Genomic DNA, 14,396 nt, shown 5'->3' with positions numbered 1-14,396 from the left:
ATAAAAATTGATATATTAACCATATTATTTTATCTGTTGTTAATAGATGGTTCATGCCAATAATGTTGGTTTTAAGAAAAGTATTGGTATCACAGAATTGTAGGCCAGAAGTAATAAAAAGGTCACCTACTTCAGTTCTATACTAGATGCCTTAATCCTCTACACAGAGCACAGAATATAAAATAATAAAACAACAAAACACACACTTCCATAGAACTTATTATGTACCTGGGCACCGTTCCAAATATTTTCCATGTATTCACTGACTTAATTTATATGCATAGTGCCTTTTGTATCTGACCTGTAGTAACCTGCATAGATAAGCTCTTGAAGAAGTTCCGTAATTTTTATGAAAATAATCTAGAATAAATTAAATTCATATATGCACACAGATCTCTTATATGTGTTTATAATTCCTTACCCAGCTACATAGCCTATTCAAACCTCTTTACAAACCACTGAAACCTGCTACTAATATTCCACTGAATCCATAGGTTCTTTTGTTTTAAAGAGCAAATTTTTGTTATACAACTAGAAGAGCCTAGTAATAGTTTTTTGGAAGGTTTTAATATCTATTTTTAAATCTGTCTTTTGCCCATTCAATTCTCAGAACCCCACGTGTGTTTGTCCTGACTCTCAATACACAGTTTCTTTAAGTAGATTAAGACTTAATCTACAGTTTCTTAAGATTAAGATTCTTAAGATTAAGTCTTAATCTACTTAAAGAACTTTCCTACCTATAGATGCTTTTTAAAAAGTTGAACTTTATTCCTTGATATTTCTTCTAATCCAAATTCAAATTAAATTAAAATGGTGCTTTAATTTTTCATGATTGGCATAGGATCCATTAAGTTTGAAAATTTGCTCTGTTATCTACTAAGATATAATATATTCTTATGCATAGTTTCATATTAGTATTATAGGTAAGAGGATATTAAATGAGATTTGTCCTGTGGTCTTAGCATTTTCACTGAAACCCAAAGTCAAGAACAATTGGTGAAAAGTGCTCAGACCTTCTAAAGATAGAGCTAGGTGCACCTCCACAGATTCCATTAGCCCTGAAGCAGCAAAATTCTATAAAATCATGTTGGCAACCCTCATCCCTTCACCCACTTCAAGGAATTATTAGGGAGACTTGACGATTATTCAGGAGGGATCAACAAAGACCATTTATTTAAAGGGAGTTGCTGGAGTGCTACAAGGATAAATATTATACATACATACAGACTTCAAGTCAAATGACAGGGGTCTCAATCACTTGAATTCAATGGCATTTGTTCCCAAAGTTTAGGGACTGCTCTCATCTGTAAAATTACAAGAGGCCTGGCAATGGGCATATGGAGGCAGAGGAAGAGAGAAAAGCTATGCTGTGTTGGGATGGCCTCCATTTCCAGGGCTTGACAGGACAATAATGCCCTCGTGCTTCCTATGTGCCAGTAGAGAGTTGGATATAGGTCATTTTGGAAACAGGTCTCCGGAAAAGGTGGGGTGACTCCAACAGAAGAAAACTGTGAGAAGGAAGCCAGAGGCTGGAGGGACAGTTCTAAAGTTTCAGAAGAAGAGGAATTGCCAGGGCCATGGAATTATAATCTGGAGCTCCTTACACACAAGAATATCCACCAATCCACACAATGGCCCCATATAGAACAAAAAAGATTTCTACAACTCTCACACAGAGAACCCTGAGGCCAGACTGTAACTGTGGCAGTCAAGAAAGACCTTTCTTGATATGGCCTCTCTTCTCCCTAGCCTCTCAAACCCTGGCTGAGTCAGCAGCCGCACAGTGAAGCAGAGGAGGAGGCAGGGAAGAGGAAAAAACAGAAAAATATGATGGGAAATGTCAACAAAACTAAACCAACCCTGGCCCTTTTCCCAGCCTCAGGTTGGGGGAAAGGAGATGCTTTGAAGTGGATGGGAGATTGAAGTTCTGATACTGGACTCAAATGGCCTTTTAAATATCTGAAGAAATAGAGACTGCTCTGAGAAAGGTGAAAAAGCTATGGATCTGCACAAAGATTCACCCAGGAGTGGGGATGAAACAGTCAGAACCTGTTTGAGGAAACTGGTAAAAAAGGGTAAATTTTTTCCTGCTTTTATCTTATTGAGACTAGTTCATTTAATGAACCATTTATATGTATATAGTTGGTTTTATAATGAGAGTAGAAACATACAGGTACAAAAGCCATTTAGTTGTTTTTTTCCCTCTTAACTTTATCCCCTGTTCCTTGTTTTATGTCTGGGAATGTTTCTCTTACATCCTGAGCTGATGCTGCAGTATGGGTTTAATCTCTCACAGCTAGAATGTCAGCCTAACTAAATTTCATTTAAACAATCTAGGTGAGGAAGCGGTGCCTGCTCATCTCCAATGCTGGGGTAATCTTAGGCAGTGTGAAATTCAAACTTTAGTGAAGAAGAAAAAAAGAATATTGCCTGAACATATACTTTTTTTTTTTTTTTTTTTTTTTTTGAGACACAGTCTCGCTCTGTCGCCCAGGATGGAGTGCAGTGGCCGGATCTCAGCTCACTGCAAGCTCCGCCTCCCGGGTTCACGCCATTCTCCTGCCTCAGCCTCCCGAGTAGCTAGGACTACAGGCGCCCGCCACCACGCCCGGCTAGTTTTTTGTATTTTTTTTAGTAGAGACGGGGTTTCACCGTGTTAGCCAGGATGGTCTCGATCTCCTGACCTCATGATCCGCCCGTCTCGGCCTCCCAAAGTGCTGGGATTACAGACTTGAGCCACCTCGCCCGGCCCTGCCTGAACATATACTTCTGACTTTAAGAGTGGTTCTATAACTTCCTCTTTTGGCTTAGGATTGGGAGGGACAGCAAATGTGAGAAACATGAATAAAATTAGAGTCTACATTTTCACCTGACACACCCTTTCCTCTCTCTTGCTTTCTAAACACAAATAGGGTTCTGGGGTCTCTGAGCAATTCTTTTAATTGCCATGGGTCTTCCTATTCTTATCTGTAATAGAAGGGAATTGGAGAAGATGATTTCTTTTTCTTTTGAGACATGGTCTGGCTCTGTCACCCAGGTTAGAGAGCAGTGGTACGAGCTCAGCTCACTGCTACCTCTGCTTTCCCAGCTCAAGCCATCCTCCCACCTCAGCCTCCTGAGTAGCTGGGACCACAGGTGCATGCCACCTCACCGGCTAATTTCTGTATTTTTCGTAGAGACAGGTTCTCACTTTGTTGCTAAGGCTGCTTTCAAATTCCTGGGCTCAAGTAATCTGCCCGCCTCAGCCACCCAAAGTGCTGGGATTACAAGCGTGATCCACATTGCACCTAGTGAAGAAGATAATATCTAAAGCTGTCTTCCCTTCTATCCTTGTTCCAAATAAACCAACCACGATGTTCTCAAACTGAAGAATTCCAATGAACTATAATAATTCCTCATTTTACTTACTGAGGTACACTGCAGAACCTGTGATGAGGAGATACAAAGTGGATATCTGTTCAGCTGAACTGAGATGAGTTCGATGAAACCAAGATAGCCAACAGGGTTTCCTGGGTTAACTAACGAACCTTATTCTCTCTTGCTATTCTAATGCATCTGACAAAGATGTTACTACACAAAGCTTCTTATAGCACATTCCAATCCTCTCAGGAGCCTCACTGGCTCTTTGTGTCTACCACATAAAATCTTAACCTCTCCCTCTGCAATTCTAGACCTTAGACACTTCACTCTGCGTACCGGATACACGGATTCTTTATTACTGCCTTCTATGCATCACAGACTTCTGCTGAACACAAATGATGGCCATTTCTCAAACATTCCCCATCCTGGCTTCTTCACTCATGCTATTCTTTCTAATTAGATTGCTATTAATATTTCCTATTCATTCATACTATCCTTTATATTCAACATATCATTCAAGCCGTTCCCCTGTCTCCAAGGGACCTATTTTAAAACCCTAACTGAGCAAAATGACGTTTTACTTTGACCTCCACAGTACTTTGTATTCACAACAGAGAACCTTTATAGCTATTCACGTCTACATGGTAAGCTCCTTGCAGACATGGACCAAGCTATATTTTTTTTCCTCTGAATTCATACAATGGAATCACAAAATCTGATAACCAGTCTGAATAAACTTCTAAACCGCTAAATCATTTAGCCATGTCTACCATTATTTTATAATTTCTAATAGGTTAAAAATTAAAATGCTATTTAATATAATTCCAAGGGCACCATTTCATAAAATCCTTCAAAATAGGAGAGAATTCCACAATCACATTCCAAACCCAACCTGTTGAAATCTACTCAGTAAATATAAAATGTTTTAAGTGATGATAATGTGGAAAACTGTGTTTTCAACCCATATAGATATTATTTTTAATTAATATGGACTCTTAATTCAATATTTAATAATGCCTGTCTCAAATGCTTCATCTCTCCAATGGAATGGTAATACACCCTGTCATGTCAGACTGAAATGTGACAATGTATGACAAACAGTATCAGAATGCCTGTGCATGGTAAGAACTCAACAAATATTAGCCCATTCTTAGCCCCTTACCCGTTTCTCACTTGATCTAATGCAGTAATGCAGGCTAATGCATTAACAACTGCAAACAAGTCTCTTCAAAGGTTTCCCCATAAAGAAGTTCATCTCTGAGCTGTTCATAACAGCAAAAGAGTGAAAATAAAATCACAATGTTCAAAATAGGAGAAAATGATTTTAAATCTGTGTAATGGGATACTATAGAATCACTAAATATGTTGTGGCCAGTGCTTTTAGCTCCCAGAACATATTAAATAAAAAGTATAGAACACCAAATAAGGTATTTAGGGTTTTTTCTGCAAAAAAAAAAAAAAATTATTCTGCAAAAAAAAAAAAAAAAAAAGATACACACACACACACACACACACACACACACACACACACAGGAAAAACAACCTAGCAAGTAATAATAATTTATTTCTGGGTCGTTTCATCATAGGTACTTTTCTAATTTGCATTTTAAAAAAATGATGAAGTCTTTATATTCAAGTTAAACAATACAAATGTCACCTAAATAAAAAGGAAGCTGCAAAGCATAATCCACAGTACTGTTATCTCACTGTCAGACTTCTCATTTGACATTTACAAACATAGGAAATGAATTCACACTATTTCCACCCAGTATCGACATAAAATGTCATTATATTCTAATTTTTACAGCAATATAAAATAACAGAAACTAATTTAAAATTTGTCTTATTCCATCACCACCAAAAAATTCAAGTAATTTTCACTGTTTTATATGCCTCCTGGTTCTCCTCCATATATGGGCATACTATACAAAGCTATAACACTCACTGAAGTATGCAAAACTTCCATTTCATCTAAAGCAGCTATAAGAAGTTATATTTTAAATAAATGCACAAAGAAGCAGCCAAATATGAAACATTCATGGATCATCCTTTTAAAGCTCTGTCGGCTTCTTTCAGAGAGGATTTCACATTAACACTTCACAAACCCATGACTGTCAATATCCGCATTGAGAGTCGAATGGTATATTTCTATTTCTTGTCAATAAAAAGTCTATACTTTCCATGAATATTGCATATCAAAGTGATTTTCATCTCAGAAATACTCAAATATCATAATATACATGTATGCAAACACACACAACCCTCTTTCCCTATTCCCAAGAGATTCATTGAGACATTTTACCCTTGAATGAGTTCTGCACACTTACACCTTTCTGAACACATAAAGATAAATTTCCCCCTGCCCTGCATTGCTTCATTTCAACAGGCAATCCAGTATGTATCATGCTGCTTACCAAAACCAAACTCTCAGGGCTAGAGTTAAAAATTAAGTTACCACACTATCTGGGTAGATTTTGATAGTTTCTTTGGAATTAGAGATGATGGCTTAGTAATTAATTTTAAAAAGTTGTGTGTGTGTGTGTGTGTGTGTGTGTGTGCACATGCAAACCTGTATATTATGGTATTTGGGGATCTATTACCAGGATGAAGATACATAATAGACAGAACATATAAGAATGTTTTATTGACAAGCAATAGAAATATACTATTCAGCAATCTATTCAGGTATTGACAGGTATAGGTTTGTGGAGTGTTACTCTGCGATCCTACTGAAGAAAACAGAAGGAGCTTTAACCAGCATTCCACGTGGTCCTAGAGACTGCCAGTCCATAGCCCAAGGCCCATGGGATGACGACAGATTGAAACACAAGGAGAGAAGGTAGTATCAAGTCCTATGGCTCCTTATAAACCACAGAAAAAAGTTGCTACCAGAATATACTGCAATTCCACTGGTGCTTCCTTAATGCTCCTTGGAACTAGATCCATCTTCTCTGGTCTCACTTGACACTTTCCCTCAAAACTCAATCTGCCTGGCCCTTCCCCAAATCATATAGTAGCTCTTAAGCCACTGGAAGAACTGGAGCCAGCCTAAGGATTCCAAGTAGGAATTTTATGTTCCCTACAAATAAGAAATATAGGTAACAAGATGTTCATGATCCTGTGGCAGCCAGAAAGAAGGCTTGTCATTCACTGGGGGTGTAACTTTTATTCTTGGAACAGACATGTCTGATCAGGCTGCGATAGTCTAAGGGAAGGGATTACCTACACTCCATTTCTGCATTCTCCAGGAAGAAAAAGGCAGACAGCCAGGAAAAAGGGTGAGTAGAAACCCATTTGTTTGCATTTTTAGAAAAGCACATTTCTAAATATGATAGAAATTCATCACTCAATTGTGCTTATCACATACAGATGATCCTTGACTTATGATGGGGTTACATCCCAAAAATCATCATAAATTAAAACAATTGTAAGTCAAAAATTTGTTTAATAAGCTACCTAAGCTACCAAACATCTTAGTTTAGGCTAGCCTACCTTAAAGATGCTCAGAACGCTCACATCAGCCTACAGCTGGGCTAACTCATTTGGTAACACAGAGCACCGTGGAGTACCAGTTGTTTATCCTGGTGACCATGTGGCTGACTGGGAGCCATGGCTCATGGCTGCTGCCCAGCATCTCAAGAGGGTATCCTACCATATATCGCTGGCCTAGGAAAAAATCAAAATTCAAAATTCGAAGTACAGTTTCTACCAAACGCGTCTCATTTTTTGTACCATCACAAAGTTGAAAAATCGTTGCATCAAACCATCATTGTCAGGACCATCTGTATTCAATGTGACAAATCCCCTCAACTTTCATGCAACTAAGATTACTCCCAGACCTTGCTAACTTGGCACATGATCTCTTAAACAAGTCTCTAAACTTCTCTTTTTAAAGATTCATCAAAACCCAAACCTCATGCTATTACTGAACCAGTATCAATTTAAAAGTTTCCAATCAAAGAAGTTGTCAATGTTATTCAGATACTGAATAACAAATTCCTGTACAAAATAACAATTCTTGTTCAAAGAGGAATTTCTCCAATATATCAAATCCAAACTGTAGAGTCACCAAGAAGGACAAACTAAAGGAATCCTTGCCATTTTATAACCTCTCTGGACAAAGAAAGGCTATAGATATTGTGAAAGATACACCCTTCAAAGAAAATGACTGAAGTTTCAGGTGAAAGATGAGACAGGACTTGACTGGCAAGTAAGATTCTAGTCCAGTGGTATTTCTCAGAGGATGGATGACTTATACCTGAAGCCCTTATGAAAAGGAATTTAGAAAACACCATTAAATGCATCCAAGGCAGAGATCCCACAATAAAGTTGGATGAACCAAAGAAAACGAGCCAGATTTAGAGAAGAACCATACAAACAGAAACATCTAAATGGATAAAAGTTATAAACTGGGTGAGTTCTGACATGGAACACAAGGGTGTAAGAGTGGCAGTTACATGATCCAAGAGTATCAAGTGTTTTTCTCAACCCCATGGATCTCTCTTCCTAAATTCTGAATACCCAATTTGTAATTTTAATTTCTCTCTTAAGATATAGCCATAAATTCCCCGCCCCCCACCACCAGGTTAATGTTTTATTCCAGACACTCAGACTGTCTTCTCTTTCACCATCCATGTGATGGCTGACTTCATTGAATCTAGCAGCACAGAGGACACATCACATGTTCCCTGTCCCTTTATAAGGGCCTCCCACATTATCATCTAATCAAATAGGCACTTAATATAAACAAGGCACAACTTAGCCTAACTCACATCACCTCAGGTGTTTGACAATTAGACTACGAACAAAAATCACAAATTTCATTCAAACCCAGATGAGATGTTTATCTTTTCTATTTCTATAATTTCCAACATAAAAACTTAGCCTTAAAAAACAGAAACAACCTAATATGTTTTGTTCTGGTTGTTGATTTTAAGTATACATGAGATGGAAGTCTAGAATATGTTTTTATCTCCTATTTAGGAATGTTCATGTTTCTATTTCCTGTCTTTGGATACTTCCCAAGTACTTCTCAGCTCTTTTCAATGCTTCAAAGTTTAGCTGATTTCCTAAATTTACATCCTCAAGAACTGTGGCTTTGAAAGTAATACATAATTCACCAAAAAAATTTCCCCACATCTACTTTAGGTTTGAGTAAGCAGACCCCTGGATTGTAATATGAATATTTTAAACTTGTCTGATCAATTCTGAATACTCTATTTGTCACAAACACTGGAAGAATTCATGTTTAAAAATAAAACAATGCTCAGAACTTCAGGGGTGGAAACTGATGAGCTGTGTCATTCAAAGGTCCTTCTTGGCCTGCCAGCTTTATCAGACCAACAGAGACTCGCAGTCGATGAAAAGAGGTTTTCAAGTTAACAAAATGTGTAGCACCAAAGGATATTAGAAAGGAGGCTAAGGTGGTAAGTTAGAATGCAGAAAGTCACACTGCTTCCAGATAATTCCTAGAGTGTTTTTGTAGACTTTATGTAATGGAAAGGGTCTATTATAGCCATGTCCTTTTTCCTTAAGCTGAAAACTTCTTACAGAGTTTCATTGTTTAGGTTTTTGTATGTCTGACACTTGGAAAGATGCCTCTTTCCTGAAGACCACTAGAAACATGGCTGGAACGTTTTAATCACTCATGCTTATGTACATTTAACAACCCTACATTCGACTGAATTATAAAGACATTCTTATTTCTACACATGCACTGTCTTCTCATGTTCCTTCAATATGAAAACTCATGTGTATCCTCTTCCAGAGTAAAATTTCAGGTAATATATTTTTAGATGACAGGACTTTTCCTCCTGATGAACCTAAGAGGGGACCAGGAAATAAACTATTGGGGTTAAAGAAATGAGAAATTTTCTAAGATAGTCACATGCAACAATCCCACATTTGAATAAAAATGGTGAATATACAAGAGGGCGCAGTTGACTGTACTGCTAGAAATCACTGTCCCATTCCAATACCCCCAAAACACAGACTCTCAAAGAGTACATTGGCAACTCTACATTATAGATGTCACTTCTGCTTTCCTTTATCATGATTAGGGGTCACAGTAGATGAGAACTGTTCCTTAAGTGATGTATGTAAATATCTTTCTGCACACAATATCACCTAGGTAACAAAGTTTATATGCCATTGTCAACAGGAACAACTATGTTATGAAGAGGTGGACTCATTCCCGCTGCCCACTAACAAATGCTTCTAGAATGAACAATGGAATTTTAGAACTTGAAGGAACTTATCAACTGTCTAGTCCAACCACTCACCTTGATCACACTGTTGAAAGAAATAAGAATCAAGGTCCTTAATCTCAGTACCGGATATTTTCAATATTGCAGGCCGATTGCCCATCAATTGAAGAGATGAAATTTTCCTCTCTGCTGTTTATTTTCATTTCTAAATACCACTCCAGCATCTTCCCTCATTTTATTCAGTCTTTCAGCCTGGGGATTTTTCCAGTAAGATTATGTCAACTAAATCCCTAGTGAACACTTTGCTGTCCATCCCTTCCTTTTCAGAGGTTCTTTTGAATGTGACCTTCATGGTATAAACCACTCAGTTATTTCCATTTCCTTTCACTGTCCTCTCATCTCCCTACTGCCCTCTGCTATGGCTGTTCCACAGACTCTATCTTCTACTTGAGTCTTCAATCTGCAACTTCTCTGTGACTGGCTCCCAGAAGCTCCCTGAGCTTCAGACTCTTGTCTCCAGGTGTTTCCTGCATATTTTCATGTTCCTATCTCCTCAAATGCAACATATCCCCTCAAATCACCTTCCTTACTGCATAATTTGCTCATCCTCCTAAGAATATCATCATGTCTCCAGTCATGCAAGTTCAGAACTTCAGTTATCTCAGTCTTCCACCTTTACCCACTCATACTGATTTTTGAAAATTCAATTTAATTGTGTTCCTTTTTGAAGTCATCTTTCTTTTGGTTCCCAGAAAAACCACCATAAACTAGGTTTTCATCAGCCTCTAACCAATCATCCTATCTTCAATTTATCTTCATTCTTGAACATCTATTTCATTGCATTAATCTGTTTGTTCAAAAAAATATTTCATTTTTCTTAACCAGGACCTTCTTCTCTAACTCGGTGGGTTTACTTACATTTTTGCATTGTACTTTCTCATTCCTATGCTTGCCCACAATAAATTCCACAGCTAGAATATACATCCTCCTAATTATCATCTCCAAATCCTGACTGCTTTCAGTGGTGGTTCAAGTCCAGTGTCTGCAGTGAAGCTTTCTGTTATGGTCCTTGAATTTACGATTTTACTTATTCACCACCTTTCTTTGTGCACAATTTCCAATTACTTTATATATCAGCTTTCTGAATATATCTGTCTTATCTTCTTGGTATGGCTATTGGAACCAAATCATACATGTCTTTATCACTTCTGAAACTATCCCAATAACTGTATTACATTATTTATTATATATATTTAAATGAGGCATAGTAGTTAGGAGAATATTGGAGATAAAAATTCTGAGTTCTGCCTCTTGTTTTGTTCTTTCTTGCTGAGTGAACTTAGGCAAGCTACTCAAACTCTGTAAGCTTTCATATCTATAAAATAGACGTAATACGACCTACTTCATAGTGCTGTTGTATAGTACAGCTTAGCAGAATGTGTATGTATGTGTGTGTACACACAAACACACAACGTTTAACACAGTTTCTGGGCCATAGTGAATGCTTTTTAAACAGATGGCTAATTATAATTCTGCACACCATAGGCACTCCTTTTTGGTCAATAAACTGAAAAGGTCTAAATATGTTTTCATAATATGCTGTCAAGATTCCATTTCATGTTTTTTACACCATTGATTATCATACTGATATAGTTAGGCTTTGAGTCCCCAACCAGATCTCATCTTGGATTGTAATCCCCAGGTGTTTAGGGAGAGACCTGGGGGGAAGTGATTGGATTATGGGGGCAGTTTCCCATGCTGTTCTCATGATAGTGAGTGAGTTCTCACAAGATCTGATGGTTTTATAAGTGTATGACACTTCCTCCTACACACTCTCACTCTCTCTCTCCTGCTGCCATGCAAGATGTACCTGGTTCCCCTTGCACCATGATTGTAAGTGTCCTGAGGCCTCCCCAGCCATGTGGAACTGTAAGTCAATTAAACCTCTTTCCTTTATAAATTACCCAGTCTCAAGTAGCTCTTTAAAGCAGTGCGAGAACAAATGAACACACATATTTAATAAAAAATTACTTTTCTAAGCTGCATTCCAGAAGAGTAGGAAAGAGACTTTCAATCTTCAAGCTGTGCCCAGTTGACAAGACCTAGTGTATAAAACTCTATACAGACCAGTTTCATCCATACACATAACCCGATCAACCACCTAGTGTATAAAACTCTATACAGACCAGTTTCATCCATACACATAACCCGATCAACCATGATTTTCAGCAATTACCATTTTAATAATGGAGTTAAAGCAGAACTAAATAATTTTTTGGGAAGGCTAGAAAAGTTTCCAAATAGCCAAGTCAATAGGTACAGGTTTGGTGACATAGGATTGCTAGCGCCTGTCAAAAACTGAAACTCAAGGATTAGTGACCACAGTCAGCTTTTCCTATGAAGAAAGCCATGAACTTTCCTTCAAGCAACAAGGCTATAACAAAGTCTAATCAATAGCTTTAAAAAACACAATGGAAATGTTGCAATATGGTACATTAAAAACTAGCGACAGCCGGGCGCGGTGGCTCAAGCCTGTAATCCCAGCACTTTGGGAGGCCGAGACGGGCGGATCACGAGGTCAGGAGATCGAGACCATCCTGGCTAACACAGTGAAACCCCGTCTCTACTAAAGATACAAAAAAACTTAGCCGGGCGAGGTGGCAGGCGCCTGTAGTCCCAGCTACTCAGGAGGCTGAGGCAGGAGAATGGCGTGAACCCAGGAGGCGGAGCTTGCAGTGAGCTGAGATCCGGCCACTGCACTCCAGCCTGGGTGACAGAGCGAGACTCCGTCTCAAAAAAAAAAAAAAAAAAAAAAAACTAGCGACCTGGCCTTTTTTGGCTGAAGTAATTCTTTTTTTTCCCTAATGAAAGAGTCTTTTCTCCTTTGTGCAGCAGGTCACAACTTTCCTAGGTTAACTCATACTGTATTTAAAATATCAGATGCTACACCTCCACCTCCACAAAGGTTGCAGGAAGTTTCCACCAGAAATATCTATGATCTTGCGAAGGGAGGCTCCACCCACATATAGAAAGTCAAAGCCACTGTCTCCCTCTGCCTTGCCTCATACCTCCCACAATGATGAGCAGCCACAGGGAAAATCTCTCTCTACACCATCAGCCAAACAACTTTCCTTCTAGGACCCCAGCTTCGTTATTTCTGCACCCCTAGGCAGGAAAATTGCGAGGTCTTACCGCAGATGTTAGACGCGCAAGAATTTCATCACTGCTTTCTTCAGAGTCTTCAATTTTCTGATGAGACCTTTGGGAAAAAAAAGAACAAATTACTTTTCAGTTTTGGTTGCTCAAATTTATCTACCCAGTTAGGAGGAATAAAGGGCAAACAATGTAATTGTTATTATATTAGAGAAAGTACTCATGCTTTAACAAAGGTTGTGTCAGTAACGCCATAGGAACATAATCCTCTTGCAGGCCAAATGTTCTCACAAAATCAATTAGCAAGAACCTCTTTACAATGTACCAGTTGAATCCTGAGGATGGAGTATTACTCACCCCATGATACAGCAGAATAACCCTGACATGCCAGTTTTACATATATGGGCTTGCACAGAAGGTAGATGCAAATAAAAGGTGGTTAAGTGCTGAAATTCCCTCTAAATCTAAATGAAATCCAGATTTTGAAAATATGAAATGTGAACTTTCCACTAAAATTGAGTTGTAGCCAAAACAAACTTACTATAAAATGGTATCATCATAGGCCTAATACCACCATGGGAATTATGAGGAATACAAAAACACAGAAGTTTTGTATAGCTTTGTATTTGCCTTTTTAAGAGATTACTGCCCAACTAGGAAGCTAAGAATATTATGCATATGTTAAACAACTAATGCGATGTGTAACAATGTAAGATCAGTTTGTTTATTTGTTTGGGGAAAATGATCTTTTTAACTTAATTCATGAAAAAAGGCTTCACCAAATGTATATTCTAACAGACAAAATTATCTACTTCTGAAGAACAATCTTATATACTATATTTTTTCCTAGTTTGGTCAAAGAAAAAAATTGATTAATACAACTGAATATATAAAATTGTCTTCAAGATCTATTTCCACAAGCAATCCCTTTCAATATACGCTGTGGACAGTAGGGACTGGAGGTAACTGCCCTGCAGAGCAGCAATATCAGCATCACAGTCCAGTGACTAATTTCAATCTCAGTAACTACAGTGTGTCAGCTGGAATGCCAGCCTTATGGGGCAAGAGGGCTTCTCCCAGCTCACAGGACAGCTGGGAAGCAGGTCCTTAAGATGGGAAAAGCCAGTTGGATCAATTCTGGCATTGCCTTCTTGTTTCTGCAAATGTTATTAAACCCTTTTCCAGAAAGAAAATCCCACCCTTCAAATCACAGCAATGCATTACAAACCACTGCCTTTACAAAAATTGCAAGATACAGGTATGAAGCAGTGCTGATGTTGTCAAATAACTTAAGCACTCATGCAGCAAAGTGTGTGAGATGCTTGCTAACAATCCGCTCAATAAAAACTGTGGGAACTGAGCATTATAACTTGGGATCGTTTTTTCAAAAAGGTTACCTAGATGATGAATATTTCAAATAAGCTTTATTATTAAGATTTTCTATTCACAAGGCTTCTGTAGTTATACTGAGAAGAGACTGGAAACGCTTTATAACCTCAACCACCAAACCAGATTTATATGATTAAGCTGAGGCTACTCAACAGACAGGAAATTAAGAACCAAAGGCACTAAAGGCAAGAGAACCAAACAACGGCTTCTGCTGCTTTGTCTGTGTCTGTAGTGACGCATGGGCTGGTCGTGCCTTTTCATGTTTCTCAGACCCCAACAGATACCTGA

The 14,396-nt window shown here is 38.2% G+C and overlaps 1 protein-coding gene across 3 annotated transcripts in view; it reads right to left on the bottom strand.

The window, feature by feature from the left end:
* Positions 1-14,396, bottom strand: part of RAPGEF5 (Rap guanine nucleotide exchange factor 5) — a 242,475-nt gene that overhangs the window by 163,245 nt on the left and 64,834 nt on the right. For all 3 annotated transcript variants that reach the window (XR_012432604.1, XM_015447640.3, XM_065542208.1), the window contains one exon: positions 12,759-12,825. Coding sequence is in view for 2 of the 3 variants with exons in the window: in XM_015447640.3 (XP_015303126.2) it covers positions 12,759-12,825 (67 nt within the window). In the remaining variant the exon portion in view is untranslated. The remainder of the gene's footprint in view (positions 1-12,758; positions 12,826-14,396) is intronic.

This window comes from Macaca fascicularis, chromosome 3 (assembly GCF_037993035.2).
Source record: "Macaca fascicularis isolate 582-1 chromosome 3, T2T-MFA8v1.1".
Lineage (NCBI taxonomy): Eukaryota > Metazoa > Chordata > Mammalia > Primates > Cercopithecidae > Macaca > Macaca fascicularis.
Note: the sequence above shows the minus strand (reverse complement) of the source record. Positions and strands in the feature narration are given on the sequence as shown.